Source organism: Netta rufina, assembly GCF_964035555.1.
Source record: "Netta rufina genome assembly, chromosome: 1".
Taxonomy (NCBI): domain Eukaryota; kingdom Metazoa; phylum Chordata; class Aves; order Anseriformes; family Anatidae; genus Netta; species Netta rufina.
The window spans coordinates 129,199,862-129,220,457 of NC_140123.1; the positions used below are offsets into that span (position 1 = coordinate 129,199,862).

At 44.1% G+C, this 20,596-nt stretch overlaps 1 protein-coding gene across 1 annotated transcript; it reads right to left on the reverse strand.

Annotated features, from left to right (window-relative positions):
* Positions 1-2,979: 2,979 nt before the first annotated feature.
* On the reverse strand, positions 2,980-9,122 carry LOC311218472 (uncharacterized protein; the record flags this gene model as incomplete). Its single annotated transcript, XM_084301155.1, has 4 exons — positions 2,980-3,114; positions 6,640-7,380; positions 7,479-8,010; positions 9,099-9,122. 4 exons carry the CDS (start codon positions 9,120-9,122, stop codon positions 3,020-3,022), a joined length of 1,392 nt encoding a protein of 463 aa, XP_084157281.1. The 3' UTR covers positions 2,980-3,019.
* Positions 9,123-20,596: the final 11,474 nt, after the last annotated feature.

Here is a 20,596-nt window from a genome sequence, read left to right on the forward strand (position 1 = left end):
TATTCTGACTTTTTTTTTTTTCACATATCTAAGAATGTGAGGACCAGTGTTCCAGGATTTTAACTCTTATTTCTTTAGACACAAGAAAAAAATGTTCTGTTCAACCCCACCACATTTCCATTGTGTTACTATTTCCCTTCTTGTGACAATTATTAAAAGATCTCTTTTGAACAAGGCAGCTTGTGTTTTCCAGTTTGACCCTAGGGTCACATATGGTTTGATCATACATCCAGTGAATTCAGCAGATGCCTACAATCTCCCTAATGCATAGTATACATAAACTATGTTTTACATGGTATTTCTGCCTGCCTGAAGGCATAGAGAAAAATGGAAGTTCAGCTGTTAAAGAAATCAGACAATAAATGAAATTGGTGGCCCAGCAGAGACATCTTTTTAAACGCAACAGCCAGGTGCAGAGCTGTGGGAAGCAATTTATCAGTTCCTGTCCTAGTACCAAAGATCTTCTGCAATGGCTGGGAAGAGGCAGATCAAATGACATTGGTCTGTCAAAATCTCTGCCTTTCATAAAAGCAGGTGAGGTACATGTTATGTGTACTTTTGGGTCATATGGGGTAAGCACAGAGAGGCTGCTCTTTTGTGAGGAACAATGACACAGGATCCTCCTCTGTGGTTCTCTGCTGAAAGACAGGAAAGTGCACCGTCCTGAACTACAGCTTGGTAGAATTTAGCAGTATTTTCATGAAGGTCAGCTTGAAGTAGAGACAGAGCAGGTAGTTGTTGCCCAAAGCAGTATATGACCAGTAGCAGGAAAATTGAAAAAAAAAAAAAAAAAAAAAATGGTCCATATATGAGGGAGCAATTGGCTGGGGAACTGGAGGATGATGACTCTTCTCACATACAGCTGTTATCCTCTCCAAAGTATCTAGTTTTCCCAGCAGTCTCAGGTGTAGAGAATCCAGCTCCTCAATCTTTCATCTTTCTTCCTAGCTGTTCATTGCATTTCAACTTCTTCTAATCCTTTCCCTCATGTGGTGATGTGGTTCACCCTTCACCCCTGAGAAAACAAAATGCTTAGAGACGCCTTTACTTTGACTTTATTACCCTTCCTAGTAATGCCATGCCATTATAACACTTATTCATGCTCAGGAAAGAGGCATAGGCAGATATGCTTGCACTATTACCAGAGAAACGCTTCCTGAGGAAGCTTTGTCATTGCTCAAAGCAGCTGCATTTCCAAGCAGTAAAGCCATTTTTGGTTACTCCTCCCATAGTCTATTGAGAGTTCTGTGAGCAGCTTTGTTCCTTCACAAGAAAGTCACTGTAGTCAGTTCCTCTAGGCTGTGCAACCAAGCCAGGCAGGTTTGCGAACAGGACGGTAAAGTGCTAGAAATATTTTGAATTGCCTGTCCATGGGGCTGCTCAGGCAAGTTTCTTCTAAGCAGCACTAACCTTGACATCCAATTGAAGAACTGATTTAGCAGAAAAACATCCGGGCAATCAGATCCCCCACTGCTTATTATGCTGCTAGAGCATCAACGGCGCCAGCACAGAGTGGCCAGAAACACATGGCTGTCATGGCAGGAGAGAACAGGAATGCACTTTCAAGGAGCAGCTGCAAATAAGGTCTGCTTAAGAGTACTTACCAGACCTCAGCCTAAGGTACTAACAAACAAATCTGGGGGGGTTGTTTGTTTGGCTTTACTAGTATGCCTAAAATAACAACTGTTGGTACTATTGGGTAAGATTCTGCCTCTAGAGGGCAGAAACAGTATTTGATTACATGATGAATACAGAAAAAAAAAAAGTTTTAAGACACATACAAGCTAGGCATAGTAATTATAACATGGTTAACATAGTACAATAGAAAGAGTAGCCAGTTAGGTCAGCCTGTGTTACCCTGAAATTGTAGTTAAATGTAAGACATGAAACAGCACAACTTCATTTGAAATACCTTTTTGTAACAAACCTTTTTGAGAATTAAAGTACAGCAGTAAAAGCACCTTCAGCATGAATTTTTCTATATTGTTTAATCTAATAGAAAATATTTCACACAAACCATTCCTTTTGAACTATCCCCGTATTTCTGATTCCTCCATAGCTAGCCTCAGGAAGAAAGGGGAAAATTTTGCTTTCCCTAAAAAGTCTGCTTTGTTCCTAGGCTCTCCTATCTGTTATGTGAATAAGCATCTCAAACAGATCACGTCTGTGAGAAGAGCAACCAGCTGCCAAGGTCTATTGAGACTGCAGGGCAGTGTTACCAAGAGTATTTATGCATTTTCTGTGAACAAAGCCAGCAAGCACTTGAATGAGAGAAGGGAGGGGATGGTTGAGAGGTGGCCTAGCTGACTTATGAGATATATGAAGTTTAGGTTTGGCATAGAAAGGCTAAAGGCCCTTCGGAGCTTAGGGAGCCATAAGCAGAAAAACCTCTTCTGGCCTCTGTTCTGCTCTATGTCCTAAAATATCTTCTATTTACATTTTTTTCAGAGATGGGAACTCCTGCTACTGTCTCTGGTAGTATTCAGACCAGTGTTGTTGAGACAAAGGGGAAACAGGACTACAAAGAACAGGGCTTGGTGTGCATGCAGTTTTGTTTGTTTGATATATCTAAAAATTGTTTTAGAGATTACACATTAAATACTTTTAAAAGTTTATTAAACACACAGAACACACATCCTGTTCAAAATCAAAAGATATGTGTTTTTTCCCTGCCATAAAAAAAAAAAAAAGCGAAAGATATAAGTTGTATTTCAATTACCATTATATATCCATTGTTTGCAAGGAATTGGAAAACTGGATCCCATACAACCCAGGTGACAGAACTAGGGAAAAAATCTCCTTAGAGCTGCAGACAGCTCTGACAGAACCAGGTTCATCTAACAGCAGGTTGGTATGTTACTCCAGAATGAGGTTCTGCCACTTTCTCTTGTATAGGAATAGTGAACAGTATGTGCCACACTCTGGCTTTTCAGATCCATGCAGGTCTGATGAAAATGAAGACCAATTCCAAGAATATCCCTCACCTCTAGATTCTTATTTGCATTACACAGAAGCTCTGCTATGTAATAGCCATCCCTCTGTGAAGAATGACACATTTATTTCCACAGCTGGTCCTGCCAGGGGCCAAGAAACTGTGATGGTTGGGAGGCCACTCTGGGGAGAAAGAAAGAAAACAAACAGAATAACAAGGAAAACCAGGGTGAAAAATTTTATTTCAGAGACATCATTCATCCATTTGTTTATCTTAGGTATTTCTAAAGTGCCATAGTATCACCATAGTATCTAAGCACCAACAGCACAACAGGAATTTACCGTATTCTACAGAGCTCCCTCAACTGGCAGCAGGATCTGGACACCAGTTGGTGACCATGGATCTGGGATGGAGTGTGCTAGGGATGGTCTGCTGGGCTGCTGCAATTATAGTAGCTAATTACCTTTTTTTTTTTTTTTTTTTTTTTTTCCCAGTAGACTCCCATTATGATCCTGAGGGAAGAGACGGCTGTTAGAGAAGCCAGTGAGCTAGCTGCTGTGAAAGTAAACCTATCGGTTCTTGACCTTATGCAGATGCCATACCTCTGTCCTCTGAATTTGGCCTGTGAGTTTGTGCTGCCCACAAAGCAATTAAATTCCTGGAAAAGGAAGATACTCTCTAACTTTTGCAATAGCGAAGAAAGAGTGCTGCCCAGATTCTCCTCTCAAACTAGAGGTTCACAAACAGTAAAGGGCAGACCAGCGGGAGAAAGTGAATTATTTCTGCCAAGTGACACTGAACAGGGAAAACTAGCAGTGGCTATGGAGTGGAACTCCAGAAATGTGCTTACACTGGTGAGCAATCCAATCCTAGCCACTAAGATTACTGCACCAGCTATGTGCTGTGAACCCTAAGGTCACTTTGATTTGACGGGCAGTTTTAAGTAAGTTAATAAAGATCTCATAAATAAATGTTTATCAACCCTTTTAATTTATAGAACACTGTTAGGTACACACAGCACTTCACAAAGTGTGTAGAGGGAGAAGAAATGCTGTAAGGACTGCTGCAAAGGCATAGTTGAGGGGCAATTGGCTTCTCAAACCACTATCTTGATGCAAGGGTTTCCTTCTGAGTTGAGCTCAGCTATGTGCAGACTCAGGTTTGATTTCATAGATCTGCTACAGTGATTCCATTCAGATTTCTAACAGAAAAGTCGTGTCCACCGGATGCCATTCCCTGGCAAAGGGGACTTCTCAGCCAGACAGATATTTGTAGGGCTGTAGATTTCTTTTACAAAAATTAAACTGGAATGAGACAAGTTCATACAAATTGATCAGTTCTACAGCTAGACCGCAGAATAACCTTTGAATTTTAAAATGAGCCTACCAACTGAGAACTGTAGTATCCTTTCTGAAAATCTGCTAGCAAATAAAAATCTTGAAACTTCTGGAACCAACTAAATGACCATTAGTCACTTTTCACTTTCCAGAAGTCACTTTCCAAAAGCAGAACAAAAATCAGGAAGTCATTGGTTTGAAGCACTTCATTAAAAAAAAAAAAAAAAAAAGTGCATTTGCAAATGAAGGCTTTGGGTTCCTGTGTAAACAAAGCCCACTCCATTTCAGAAAGCTCCTCCTACTTCCCTGAGCGGCTGCACACAAAAGACATAAAGGTGCCTTGTTACTCTATGAGCTGCAAACAATTTCATGCTCTTCCTACAGTTTCTTTCTTTTAAAATGTATTGAAACATCATTTTATCAGCAGCTGAGTGTCAAGAAGTGTCCTGGGGTTTGCAAAGGATCCCTGTGAACCCTGGGCTACTTTGCAGAGTAGCAAGTTCTGGAGAGAAAGCCATTCACAAGCATCCCTAACCAACAGTTGCTCAGATCTATGGATCTCCTTAATTTCCTTCGTTTCTTCCGCACCACAGCCCCAGTCTTCTCACTGGCTTCAGTCTGCATTCCTTTTTCCAGAGATATACCAAAGCCACAGAGCCAGCTGCAGGACTAGTAAGATATATGACAAAACCAGAAATCTTTCCTAAGCTCTAGCAGTATCAGTAAGACAGTCTAAAAATAAACCATGTAAAGTGTTGCACTGCAATTCCTTGTAGTTAGAACCATGATGGGGGAACATCCTACAACTGCCACTGATATGTACCTGTGTAAAGTGAGGGGGTGAGCACTAATCTGAATGACATGTATAAGCCATTCTTTGCAACCATAAGGGCCACACGTTTTTATATAAATAAAAGAACACTATTGCATATCTTTTACACAAACACACAAAGTAATCAGTGTAAAACTGAATGTCCTGATATGAAAATTCAGATGTTTTGGTACAAAACCTATTTCTCACCACTTCTTATTGAGAAATGCTAGTAAATACAGTATGCTCAATGTTTTGAGAAGTACTGATATGGTATAGTGTCATAGAGTTGGCCATTTTGACCACTGCCAACGTGTGTACATGTGTGAATGCTCACGTGTGAAGATACTTGATATAAAAGCTAGTTCATACATATATGAATATATACATATAGATGTTATTTATATGCACACACACTGGTCAAAATGGGACATGAGAAATACTTGAAGGGAATCAGGTCATTCTCAGGTTGTTCTGTCCCATTTTACAGCACAGCTTACACCAGCCCACTTGAACCATACATGTGAATCCGAATTCTGCAGAACAAAAAGGGTACCGGTACAAACTCACAGGTGACCTCCATACACCTGTCAAGTTGTGTACCAAAGTCTTAGCAGCAGCAAGTACAATTCTGACTTTTTTTAAAGCTTCTGGGTCTGATAGTTTTCTACATCAGTTACCTACCAGTTTTGAATAAGCCGTGTCCCTACCATCCCAGCAGCATTTGCAGTAAACATTCACAGGCATGCCTTCCTTATCCAGGTATGTCTACACATTCTATACAGGTCACAACATTTCAGCTGTGTGTGGAACAAAGCTCCTTAAGCAGACACTCAAGGACCTTACCTCCCACCTTATTTCACCTGACATGACCACGTATGCATACACTGTGTGATCAAGCAGCTTTTCCTCACATGACCTGACATTGCACATCCTCCCTTCAGGTTCCCAGATAGTTTTTATTGGGAGGTGGAAGAACACATTTGCGCTTTGGCTGCCTGATGGGTGGAATCCAACTCTAGCACCGGGGAAGGAGGATGACAGGGCTTTGGGATGCAGAACCACCCACCACAACCACTGCTCAATCTCTGTCCATGCCTGAGGTGCTTTGGGAGAAGGAGGTGACTGAAAAGGGCAACCCAGTCCAAAATCATTATTCCGGCCAGCTGCCTACAATTCAGAGGCCTTCTTGTAGTCACATGAGGCCCTTGTCTTCCCCCTTGTCCCTTAGGCACATTTGGGACAGGCCTGGATTAGGAGTTGCATCTGGGATCATCCCCAGACCACACCAAGTGATGCTGCCTACCACACGTGCACCCGCTGGTGGGAGACTAAGTAGGAGTTGCGACTAAAGCTCTTCCCACAGTGGGAGCACTTAAAAGGTTTTTCCCCAGTGTGGGTACGACGGTGCCGGATGAGGGTAGAGTTGTCACTGAAGCAGGTCCCACACTCGGCACACTTGTAGGGCTTCTCCCCAGTGTGGGTGCGACGGTGCTGGACAAGGTGCGAACGCTGGCTGAAACTCTTCCCACAGTCAGGACACAAATAAGGCTTCTCACCTGTGTGGACACGACGGTGGATGACCAGCTTAGAGCTCTCACTGAAGCACTTGTTGCAGTCAGTACACTTGTAGGGCTTCTCGCCCGTGTGGAGCCGCTGGTGGGCAATGAGGTTGGAGCTGTCGCTGAAGCGCTTCCCACACTGGGAGCACTTGTAGGGTTTTTCTCCTGTGTGAAAGTTGGCATGGCGGAGCAGGCCTGAGTTCTGGTAGAAGTTCCTCCCACACTTGGCACACACATAAGGCCGCTCACCAGTGTGGTTGCGCTGGTGCTGCACCAGGTGGGTGCTCTGGCTGAAGCTCTTCCCACAGTCCTTGCATTGGTACGGCCGCTCGCCTGTGTGGATGCGCTGGTGCTGGATGAGGTGTGAGCGGCGGCTGAAGCTCTTCCCGCAGTCAGCACACACATACGGCTTCTCCCCGGTGTGGATCCTCTGGTGGCGGATCAGGTCTGAGCTGCGGTTGAAGCTCTGCCCGCACTCGATGCAGATGTACGGTTTCTCTCCCATGAATGCTCTCTGGTGCACCACAGTCTCCTTACGCTTTCGGAAGCCACAGCGAGGACGCTTCTCCGGCCTCGTCTCTGCAGACAGGAGGTCTGGCCTCGGACAGGCTATCTCCTGGTGGCAGCCCGCAGGGGAAGCTTCCCTCATGAAAAAGTCCGAAACGGCCCCACAGGGTTCGGCTGTCTCCGGACCATCCTGGTGGAGGTTCTCCTCATTCTCACTCATGCTCCCATCACCTGCAGGGCCAGAAGCAGACATCAGACACGCGGCTGACCCCCTCCGCTGCCCAGCCCACACCTTTAACGCCCTCCCGCGCCCCCCCTTCCCCATCCACCTTCCCGGCTCCATCCGTCCCCCAGAGCCGGGGGCTTCTCCCAGTGCCGGGCAGCAGCGTGCTCGGGGCCGTGCGGGGCGAGGAGGGGAGCGCACAGCAGGGGCCCAGCCGCCGCGGGGAAGCCGCGCCCGGTCCCCGGCCGCCCGCCGTCCCCTCCTCCCCCCGCCCGGGGCCCGCCCGCATCCCCGCCCGCCCCGCCGCCACTTCCTGCGGCTCCCGGCAGGCGGCCGCCCGGCCTCGCCGCCCCGAGCCCGGCCGCACCAGCAGCGGCCCCGCAGCGCTCCTCACCGCGGTTTCGGCTGCGGGAGGGCCCCGGGGGCCGCTGCCCGGCCCGGCCCGGCCCGGCCCGCACGGCGGCGACAGCCCCTCCTTCGCTCCCTTCCTCCGTCCGCAGCGGGGCTTTCCGCGTTTTTCGTTTTGCTTTCACATAATGTTTCCCAGCATGTCTTTGTATCTGTTTCCTCCTGCGCGTTTCTCTATTCCCAGATATTCCTGACGTGTTCCTATACTGTTCATAGATGAGGAATGGGGACTGTTTTGATTAAAGGAAACTCGGAGCACATGGGAAGTTAGCAGAAATACAAAGTAATCACAATAGGTGATTTCATGGATTTTCACGAATCTTTCCTGCAGTTGAGGCACATCATCTGTAAGGACTGAGTGAACCAAAATGACAAGGCATGCCTGGTTTTGGCTCTGGATGCGAGAGTTTGCGGAACCCGAACTGATGCTTGCCTCTGTATGCTCAAATACCTACATGAATACTCACGAAAAAATTACTATGACTGATAAATTATTTGCCTTAAATGCTGGCATATTCCACAGCTACTCAAAGCAGAAGAAACCAACGATTTTTCTGTGATTTCGTGCCCTTAAACAAGCTTATCAGAGTTTTTCCTTCTGTTGTGATACAGTGGGAATACAATTCTGTTGTCCCTACCATGCTTGCTGAATTGTTTTCTGATTTATTCCCAGTCACTTTTAAACACCTCTTTTTAGTAGTTGTTATGCAGACCCAATACTCAAATTTTGTCTCATCTTCTGATTAGCGGCTGGAAGGGAGAAATTAAGGTGTGTAAATATGAAAATGTGTTTGCACGAGATGGAAGAAGGATCAGTGAGGTATGTACCTGCACAGTGCCAGGTAAAGTCAGCTGTAGGAGGGGAAAGATATTGCTAAAGACTTTTCACAGTGGCTGCGAGGGAACACAGCTTAAAATTCTGAAAAAATATAGTTTAAGGGGGAAGTAGTAAAATGTGGTAGCAATTGTGTTCAGTCTGTCCTCCACACATTGGAAATCTGGTTCTTGAGATGCCTCCCTGGAAAATAATCATAAACAGGGAAAATAGAACCTGTGATCCAATTGCCAGTAAGCAGCTCTAGAACTCTAGAAATACAGCGGGGGGGTGGGGGGGGGGTGGGGGAGGAAGGAGGTTATATGCATATTTACATGCCAATGTAAAAGCCGATACTAATTCTAAGGTAGAACAACATCAACATTACAAAAGGTGAAGGCAAAAAGGAATAGGGTCTACAGTTGCTCGGGAATGTTTTTGTTGCTCAGAAGTGTGCTTGCAGTGGCATGGCTGAAGGAAATGGAAATGAAGCCAGTCATTCACCTGGTGAGGAAAAGCTGGGAACATGGCCACGGAGGCATTATTAAAAGCTTTGAAACATAACACTCACAGAGATCACCATCATCAGAATAATAGCAATAAAGGGCTGGAGAATGACAGCAGGATAGTTTGCTGTGAATAATTTATAGTAGTTTAATTCATACTAAAATAATTTACAGTAATGTTTTAATCGTAATTTAAATCACCAAGTGAGCAAATTTGAATTAAGTAAGTGATATTAATCCTATCTGGTAAACATATGTTTTAAGCGTTTTCTTCCCTAAAGTAAGGATGCATTCTCATTGTTTGGTGACCATTAAGAAATATAAGATTAATTTTATTTCACCAATATTTTCACCAAATACTTTTTTTTTTTTTTGTTAATGAGACTACACTACATATTGCAAATGATTGTATAAGTTAACATGCATTTATTAATTTAATACACGAGTTTTCAGTGTCATTATTCTGTCAAATATTGAATCAAACTTTCTATTTATTCATTAATACCTTTGCTTATTCCAGACTTGATAAGATGTCTGTGGAATTGGAATTTCTGTGCAGATTACTCTGCCTTTGTAAAAATAATTTGTAGTGTCAAGTGTACCAGGCTATGGTGATTTGCCATGGTTCTCAGTATACGATTCATCACAGGGATTTGGCCATCAGCTGTGGCTGTCTAGGTCTCACAGTTGGAAGGATACTGGTCTTCAAGCCAGTTTCCCTTTTTTCATTTGCATTAGTGATGTTGATGGCAGGTTTCCTTCTGCCCACTGATGTGCACTTGTCTGTATGGGAAGGCAAATTTTGGATCTGTTGCTACAAAAGACACACTAGCTGAGAAACCTCTATCCACCTTGTGATATTAGTCCGTTAAATCTGTTAAACAAACTCAGGTGTTGGACACAGAATTTGTACCTCACACAGAGGAATAGGAACACTTGATCCTTACCTATAAGGTGGAATGAAAAATGTATAATTTTATGGTCAGTGTTATATATGGAGTGGTAATTCGTGTCGAGAAAAATGGTTGATATTAATAAAGAAGGGGGAGATTTGGGAATGTGGCCATGCGGGTTGGAAAGCCCCATGGTTGAGATAACATTAGACTCTTAATGACGAGGCCATCAGGAATCTAAAAGAGTTTAGAGGGAACAAAGAAGGGTGATTCAGGAGACTCCATGCAGTCTCCAGTTTCTTGTTCTTCAGATGGTTTCTTGTTCTCCAGCCGTTAAGGCATGGATGTTTCTGGATGTTTGCTGTTGTTGTTACATTCAAAGTTGTTTGACCAATGAAGTTGTTTTGAAAAGAACTGCTGTGGAGAGAAGGGAGCCTGCCCTCAAGATAAAAAAAAAAAAAAAAAAAAAAAAAAAAAAAAAAAAAAAGGCAACACGATGAAGTTACATCATCAATAAAGAAGGAGGAAAAAGAAGTGAAGAGGAACAGGCTGGCAGAATGGAGACCAGGATGGGAACAGGCACTTTGATTGCCTCATGAAGATAAGTTCGGCCAAACTCAGCAAACTGCTCAGAGAAGCTCGTACTGAAAGTCGCTGGAAATAGGCGCACTGGAACTGGAGAGAAGCTCGAGCTGAGAGAAGCGGACCTGTGCACACAACTGCCTCTCGCTGGTAAGCAGTTGCGCGTTATGGGGAATCATATGTCCTTAGGAACAAAGACTGTCCTGGTAACCTTACAGCTTATTCTCCTTATTAACAATAGGACAGTTTATGAGCCTGAAATATGGGACCAAACTGAGGTCAAGGTGTGGGACTCTGCAACTAAAAATGACAAGGTTGCAGTGGGATTGTTCCTGTGAGAAACACTCCGTAGCCAATAACTTAGGCTCCCCCAGTGACTGTTCACTACATCCCCCCACCTTCTGAAGCATTTTCTGCGTATCTTGCCAGGCTTTAATCACACAATGAACTTTCAAGAGCCCTTGGGATACTGGGTCCTTGGGACTCATCCCCGAGTACTTTCTCATTCTGACCCCAAGTCTCTCATATGATTTCTGTGTTGCACACTATTATTATTCCAGCCAGGATTGGCAAGTGGGTATTTCTGCCCTGCCGCTATTACCCCTGGTCCTGGAGGATGAGCTCTTTCCCATTCTTGTATAGCAGCTCTCCTCCTGATCATTCCCATTTCTTTCCCTGTAAACAACATACTTATAGACATAATTCCCTCCCCCAAGAGTATAAGTCACGTCGTAGGAACTGGTCTAATTGCTCAGCTAGGCTGTTGGGGTCCTCGAATAAAGACTTCCTCTCCTTCTTAAAAGTCCTAACCTCTCTGCTGGTAAGGAGGGGGGGGGGGGGGGGGGGGGGTAGTTCACCTAAGAGGATACACAGTTAGTGTTAGTACTGCTAGTATCAGGGAAGGCAAAATTCTCAATATATCTTCTACCTTGCTCTAATTCTTGCCAGAGCCTAGAGTACGATCCTTCTTTAGGGACAGTGTTAATTACAGTCCCTGTCTCCCTTCCTGGAGTGACTGCTGCTGCCACGGCTACAATATTATAGGGAGCATAACTTGGCTCCTTCTCCGAAAAAGGAATCTTATTGTTTACACATAAATTTAAAGCCTGAATTTTCATCAGACCCGTATTTTGGCCAAAATACTGCTGTTTCCTTAATTGGTTCTTTTGTCCAGACTGATACACAATATTTAACCTTTTTTTAATTATTTTTCTTTTACAATCCCTCGAATTTTGGGATTATGTTTCCAATTTCTTATCATTCTTCAGGACGAACTATTAGTAGGCACTCCCCCAGGGATATCTCCCTGTCCCCTGGAACTCATATTTCCCATTTTTCCTAGCCCTCGCCAGTATGTTGCTACAGAAATTTCCCTTCTGCAGTGTACCACACACTAACGTTCTGAAAAATGGGGGTGTACCGCCAAGCACTTCCCTGTGCAAGTGCTACCGCACACCTATGAGTTTACCAGATTCCCTGGTGTACTTCAAAGCACTTCCCCGTGCAAGGATCACCGTACACCAAATTTTCCTGGTGTACTACCCAGCACTTTCCCGTGCAAGGGTTACCGTACACCAGATTCCCCTGGTGTAGTGCCAGCACTTCCCCATGTAAGGGCTTACCATACACCAGATTTCACAGAATCACAGAATTTCTAGGTTGGAAGAGACCTCAAGGTCATCGAGTCCAACCTCTGACCTAATGCTAACAGTCCCCACTAAACCATATCCCTAAGCTCTACATCTAAACGTCTTTTAAAGACTTCCAGGGGTGGTGACTCCACCACTTCCCTGGGCAGCCTGTTCCAATGTCTAACAACCCTTTCGGTAAAGAAGTTCTTCCTAACATCCAACCTAAAACTCCCCTGGCGCAACTTTAGCCCATTCCCCCTCGTCCTGTCACCAGGCATGTGGGAGAACAGGCCAACCCCCACCTCACTACAGCCTCCTTTAAGGTATCTGTAAAGAGTAATAAGGTAATAAGGTCGCCCCTGAGCCTCCTCTTCTCCAGGCTGAACAAGCCCAGCTCCCTCAGCCGCTCCTCGTAGGACTTGTTCTCCAGGCCCCTCACCAGCTTCGTCGCCCTTCTCTGGAGCCGCTCAAGCACCTCCATGTCCTTCTTGTAGCGAGGGGCCCAAAACTGCACACAGTACTCGAGGTGCGGCCTCACCAGAGCTGAGTACAGGGGGACGATCACCTCCCTAGCCCTGCTGGTCACACTGTTTCTGATACAAGCCAGGATGCCGTTGGCCTTCTTGGCCACCTGAGCACACTGCTGGCTCATATTCAGCCGACTATCCACCATCACTCCCAGGTCCTTCTCTGCCTGGCAGCTCTCCAACCAGTCATCTCCCAGCCTGTAGTTCTGCTTGGGGTTATTGCGCCCCAGGTGCAGGACCCGGCACCATTTTTTTTTTTTTCCCAAGACTCTTCACAGAGTCTCACCCGACCCCCAAGGCAATACTTAATATTTCTTACCTTGGTCTGTACACAGAGTTACCGGATCAATTATTAAAAACCCAGAGTGCCTACCTTCTTCCTTTCCCCGCTACTTCACGGATCCTGCCTCTTTAACCAGTCTCGGGCCCCCTGTCAGCTTTCCGCCGAACCGCCACCGTCGATGCACAGGACCACTGAAATCAGTGGGGCATGCCTTCCTGCTGCTGTGGCGGTGGGGCTCCCCAGTAGGTGGGGATCCTCAGTAGTAGTAGGATCCAGAACGAGCCCCCAAATCGTGAGAAACACTCCATAGCCAATAACTTAGGCTCAGGCGAGGATCTCAGTGAAGTAGTAATTTATTTGCAATTGCAATGGCGGGCGCCCCACAAGCAGGAGAGAGTGCATCTACTAGTTCCAAAACACAGTTTATATACCTTTTGATGGCAGGGCCCTCCCCTGTTTCCCCACTGAGTGGGTAATCCAGGTTCACAATCTATCTGATGCTTCACAAACAATGCATGGCTTTCAGTTGCTGGCCTGTTAAATTTCAAATTTCTTTTGACATTTTTACTGCTTGAAGTGGTAATGTTTCTTCACTTATCTGACTTGACTTGACACCGTGATTTTCACCTAAATGTCCTGAGTCTGGTTGTCTGCATTTTACAAGGTCGCCTGCTAAGCTTTCTTATCACTGTAAGCATATCTCAGTACCACATTCCCTCCTTCTAAACAATGTAATTCTGCAAAAACAACATTTCTATTCCCACACTCGGCACCTGGCGAGCAATCTCTGAGGCCTTAAAGAGCCATGTGGGACCACAGTCAAAAACATGTGGTTTGCCAGATAGTGAGGGAGCTGCGGGCTCCTTTACTGATCCGACTGCTACGCCATCGGCCCCTCTGCTGCTACAGCTCTCAAAGGCTTTTGCTGTTACGCCCCCTGTTGACCTGAACGTGCCTTTTGACCCAGGCCTATTGGCCTTGAAAAGGAGATGGATATGCTTTTCTTCGACCCGGGAAGAACGGGATACATAAGGCCTGAAGACCGAGTTGCTTGACAACTTAAAGCAAGATATATTTTTCAAAGGGAATGGAAAATGGAGACTTGTATGTAATCAAGAAAAGGAGTGGAAAATGGAGACTGTTGAGTTGTGGAACTTGGAGGATTGTTTGTTACCTTTTCTGGTCGTACATATGCATAAGTGTACTCGAGTTTAGTAAGTCATGGAACTTAGAGGATTGTTTGTTACCTTTCCTGATTGTACGTATGTATAGGTGTACTTGCGTTTAGTATGTAAAGCAATGTTGTGTATATTTGGAATATTTGATGTTCGTGTGTGCGTGTTGGTGGAGCGTAGACTCCCCGCACACCCAGCGCTGTTTACTTGCCTTTTATACCTTTTAGAAATATTTGTTTTATAAATATTACAAAATTCAGATTGAGTTGAGACCTCATTTATAACAGTCAGTATCATCCCATGCTGTTTGAAATGTAGAGTGTCCCACACAGTGATAATGTCGCTACCTACAATCTTGATCGAGTCTGTCTTATGCCTGGGTTCAGCTTTCACATCCATAGTTTAGCTGACACTGTTACAGACAGACATGGTTAGTAATATTATCTAAATGATGTTGTAGATGTCTTAACTAGCTGAGGATGACAGAGTTAATTTTTGATTTTGCAGACAATGAGCCCTTTGCACTGAATGCATGAGGGTTGTTTTTTGTTGTTGTTGCTGTTTGTTTTTTTTTTGTTGTTGTTTTGTTTTGTTTTGTTTTGTTTTGTTTTGTTTTGTTTTTCAGTCCTTGTTCTTGCTCCATTCCAGTCTGGTCCTGGAATATGGGCCAGTGGAATATTTACCATGTGGAAGGTAAAATACTACACAGTGTTAGATGAGTGACATTCACACCTTCCGTGGGAGGTAAGGAAATGTGACTTTTCATATGCTTGGCTGGGAAACAGTCTAGCTGCATCGGTCAACAAGTATCAGGCATTTATATACCAGTGGCTCTGGCACTATCTAGCATATGCCAGGTATCATTGTCAAAGCAGGAAACTGAACCTCACACTCCAGAGCCTGGAGGAAGGAGCAACAAACACTTTGTAGAGTGAATGTTCTTTTAGTGTACCAATCTGTGCCTTTTCTGTGTGTGAGACTTGTAGCATATATCAATAGAGCTGTAGTTCTGGAAAGCCAGTCCCAGAGCAGCAACACTGACATTTACCCATTAAAGGGGAATGCCAAGTCCCTCTGTAGATTCCTTATCTAAACTGTGAGTGGGTGCTAATGTAGCTATCTCAGAACTGATGGGTGGTGTTGCTGATACATCTGCAGTCAGGTCTGTGGGTTCAAATGTATTTGAATGTGACTACTGTGTGTTGTCACTTGGATTTCGTAGGATCATTAAGGTTGGAAAAGACCTTCAAGATCATCTGGTCCAACCATCCCCCTACTACCAGTATAAACCACTAAACCATGTCCCTAAGCACCAGATCCAACCTTTCCTTGAACACCCCCAGGGACAATGACTCCACCACTTCCCTGGGCAACCCGTTCCAATGCCTGACTGCTCTTTCTGAGAAGAAATGTCTCCTCATTTCTAACCTAAACCTCCCCTGGCACAACATGATGCCATTCCCTCTAGTCGTTTTGCTAGTTAACCTGTGATAAGTGGCTGACCCCCAGCTTCCCACACCTTCCTTTCAGGTCATTGGAGAGAGCAATAAGGTCTCCCCTGAGCCTCCTCTTCTCCAGACTACAACCCCATTTCGCTCAGCCGCTTCTCACAGGACTTGTGTTCCAGGCCCTTCACCAGCTTTGTAGCCCTTCTCTGGACACATTCTTGATGTCTTGATGTCTTTTTTTATACTGAGGGGCCCAAAATTTAACACAGTACTCAAGGTGGGGCCTCACCAGAGCAGAATACAAGGGGACGATCACCTCCGTGGTCCTGCTAGCTACACTATTCCTCATAGAAGCCAGGATACTGTTGGCCTTCTTGGCCACATGGGCACACTGCTAGCTCATGTTGAAGAGGGAATCAATCAGCATCCCCAGGTTTTCCTCTGAACAGCTTTCGAGCCACTCTGCCCCAAGCCTGTAGCGCTGCATGGGGTTGTTGTGGCCAAAGTGCAGGACGCGGCACTTAGCTGTGGTGAACCTTATCCCGCTGGTCTCTGCTCATCAACACATCCTGTCCAGGTCCAAAACAAAAGGATAGAAATACAAAACAAAAAAGTTAAGGATAGCATAGCATTTTTTGTTATCCTTAACCATAGTGTCTTCTGGCTTTGTTGGAGAACCCGTGAGACATTATGAACTGAATCCTACTCTCCCTTTTTATTGAATAAATAAAAAGAAGGAATAGGTGGTTAAAATCTGGTGAATTTGTGAGATCTTGACAAGTTAGAGAGCTAGGCAATCACCCACAATATGAAGTTTAGCAGGAGCAAGTGCCAGATTCTGCACCTTGGAAGGGGCAACCCCAACTGCACATACCGACTGGGGGTTGGGAGGGTGGAGAGCAGCCCCACAGAAAGGGATCTGGGGGTTTTGGTCAACAACAAGTTGTATATGAATCAACAGTGTGCCCTGGCAGCCAAAAGGGCCAACAATATCCTGGAGTGCATCAAGCACAGCATTGCTAGCTGGCTGAGGGGAGTGATTGTCCTACTCCACTCAGGGATAGTGCAGCCTCACCTTGAGTACTGGGGCACCACAGTGTAAGAAGGACATACATGTAGAACTATTAGAATTTTATTAGAGAGATTTATTAGAGAGTTCTATCTTCACCTAAGATGGTAAAGGGTCTAGAGGGCAGGAAGTATGAGGAGTGGCTGAGGCCCCTTGGTTTGCTCAGCCCAGAGCAGAGCAGGCTGAGGGGAGGCCTCATGGCGGCCTGCAGCTCCCTCACGAGGGGAGCGGAGGGGCAGGCGCTGAGCTCTGCTCTCTGGGGACAGCGACAGGACCAGAGGGAATGGCATGGAGCTGGGACAGGGGAGGGTCAGGCTGGGGGTTAGGGAAAGGTTCTGCACCCAGAGGGTGGTTGGACACTGGGACAGGCTCCCCAGGGAAGTGGTCATGGCACTGAGCCTGCTGGAGTTCAAGAAGCATTTGGACAATGCTATCAGACATGGGGTTTGTTTTTGGGGTGGTCCTGTGCAGACCCAGGAATTGGACTCAATGATCCTTGTGGGTCCCTTCCAACTCAGGATAATATATGATTTCAATTAATTAATATATTATTTGATTAATTAAATTGTTAAATTGGTTAATTATTTAGTTTTAATTATTCAATATATGGTTTTAATTTAATTTTATATTTTAATTCCTGAAAACCTATAAACTAGTGTCATACAGAGGAGAAGGAAAAAAAAAGAAATAAAAAAAAAGGAGAAATTTCTGTGTATGTTAGAATGAAGAAACTAATAAAGTAATATTGTTTCAATTTTTGCTATACAAAAAAGAAAGTGACACTTTTTCTATAGCGTCTTCTACTTCAAAATTACAAAATGCATTTAGTTCAGTGCCTTTTTGTATTTTTAGGACCAAAAGGCAAAACAAATCTTGGATAGGTCTGTTAACATATCTTGGGTAGGTCTGAAGGTAACTTGAAAAAGAAACCTTTCAAATGGAAGGCTTCACTGAAAAATATCATAAAACAGTAGCGAATACTATCTTGTTATAAATGTAATCGGGAATGGAGTTAAATGTGGTTGGCTGCTGCTCACAAGTGTTTTTCACAAGGGCTCAGTATTGGGGCCATTTTTAAAAATATATATTTTTATCAACTGTTTTGATGAGGGGATCAAATGCGCACTGAGAAATTTTGCAGATGACACCAAGCTGGGAATGTATGTTGATCTTCTTGAGAGTAGGAAGGCTCTGCAGAAGAATCTAGATAGTCTAGATCCTATTGGCCGCATCCAATTGTATAGCCTTCAACAAGGCTAAATGCTGAGTTTTACACTAGGGTCACAACAATCCAACGCAGCAACACAGGTTCAGGAAAGAGTGGCTGGAAAATTGCCTGGCAGAAAAGGACCTGAAGGTGCTATTTGAAAGCCAGCTGAATATGAGCCTTTTAGGTTTCTCAGCTAGGCACCAGTCTGTCTCTTCAGTTTTCATTACAGTTACTAGATTTCTAAATATATTATGTGTGACATTCCAGTTTCACTTTTTAAAATGACAGTAAAGGCACGGAGTTAAATGGCAAAGTTATACAGAGGAGAATTTGGATATCCTAAAGGGAAAAAAAAGGATGAACCTGAGAATGGCAAAATACGAGTGGAATACAGTGTCAAATAGAAAGTGTCACAGTTAGTGGCCAGTGACAGGAGTTTCTGCTCCAAGGTAGAAACTCCCTAGCTGGAAATTTTTTAGAAGAACCTGAGTGCATCCATTAATCATAGATAACTATCAGCAACCCTGACAAATGTACTCTTCTGAAAATGTTATATGTAATCTTAGAATATATCAGACAAGGCTAGAGATAAGGTATGGTTAATATTTCAAAATGTGGCACTGGTGAGATTACACCTGGAATATTTTTACATTTTTAGTCATGGTCATTGATGAAATATGGATCCAGTTGGAAAGCACTGTAACTAAGGGCTCCAAAGATGTGCTTACAGAAGCAATAAAGTCTATTTTTCAGGAAGTGATTGAACTTGATTATCTTGTTTACCTAGTAAAACAGGTTGAAAAATTGTGTTGTCTTCATTTATAATAAATGTTGAGTGCTAAGTATTAGACTGAGCAGAAGAGCTTTTAATCCTAATGGACTCTGCCAGTGCAAAACCAGGATATAATTTGATTGTGAATACTCATAGAATGGATATGCTGGTTTTGCCCCATACAAACTCCACCACAACTGCTCTCTCACATCCCCTCCTCAAAAGAAGAGGTGACAGAGAAGAAAGTATGATGGAAAGAAAAAAAAAAGGCTCACTGGTTGAGATAAGGATAATTTAATTAAAGGAAACAGAAAGGGCCGTGTGTGGTAGGGGTGGGACAGCAAGCAAAGGCCATGGGGAAGCACAGAGGGAAGGAAAAAAAAAAAAAAAAGTTCTCTACATGTTTGGCTGTGTTTCTACGTGTTTGGCCATGTCCTGGGAAGCAGGGCCTCAATGCACATAGTGGTTGTGAGGAGAAGACATCTTCATAAGGAGAGCCTCCCTTCTGTTTCCCATTCCCCACCTTTTATTGCTGAGTGTTACACCATATGGCATGGGATAACCCTTTGGTCAGTTTAAGTCAGCTCCCCTGGCGATGTCCCCTCCCCACCCCTTGCCTACCCCCCAGCCTACTGGCTTTGGGGGGGTTTGGAGAGAGTCTTGGTGTTGTGCCAGCAGTGCTCAGTGCTAGACAAAACTGGTGTGGATACCACTGCTGTTCTAGCTACAAGTGCAGAACACAGCACTGTATGGGCTGCTGCAGGGAAAGTTAACTCCCTCCCAGCCAGACCCAGTACATGAAAACCAGAAGTTTCCTGTGTACCAGGGAAGCAATGTTTTGCAGTAGCCTTAGAAGAGGATGAGTTGGGAGGAATACAATTCTTGTGTTCAAGGCAGAGTGTGGCCTTTTCACCAAAGGAGATTGCAGGCTGGATTTGTGATCTAGGATTCCAACTGCATTCTTATTTTATAATTTTATTAATGCCTGCATGTGAATTGCCATGCCGTATAACTTTGGTGTGACTACCATTTTCTTGATAATTATGTAGCTTTTTCTATGGTACTGCCTGGTTAAATGTCAGAAATAAAAGCCATGAACAGTGCAAGATATCTCTGATAACAGTACTGAAGACCAAACTTAATTAAGATTATCCAAAGGTCAGGGTATTAAGTAGTCTGTAATTGTTCATAGCAGGTTAAAGAATGGCCTAGGTGACTGTGGTGGCAGTGAAGGTGCACAAAATGCAAGGAATGGCACATTTTGGTGTAACATCTAGGTGGAGAGCAGTTATTGTTCACATATTTTAAAACTGACTTTTTAAAAAACAAAAACAAAACAAACAAACAAACAAAAAAACTACAGGTACTCTTAGGAATCAGGCATAATCCACAACAAGAGCAACAAGAGTGTAATCAAATAAAATACTTCTCAGGAACCCGGCTCAGGTTTCCTTGAATTAGAGCTGTAAGCAGGTAAAGGGCTGATCCAAAGTACACACAGCCCCAGTACACTTTTGGGGTGGGTTTGCCTGTGTTGTTAATAACACTGAGGTATAAACCTGAACATTCTTCAAAGCACAAGTGTTTTTTGAACACCCAGTTTGTTCAATACACCAAATATGTGGTATTTTGTCTTCCTGCAAGTCCTTGGCTGGCTCTAGCATGGCTTAGATGAAACAGAAATTAGCCATACACTAGAAAAATAAAACTTCTCATCCAAATACATTTTAGCTATCAGTAGGATAGCTAAAGCAGGAACACTTCTGAAGTTGGGATGTCCAATTTTTAAATGCCAGGAAGGTGTGAACTATTTGAATTTATAAATTCAGTAAGCTGAGGAAATCAGATGTTTCACAAAAGGGTATACAAATAGTACACACTTGCACATTTTCTACCTAATTAATTT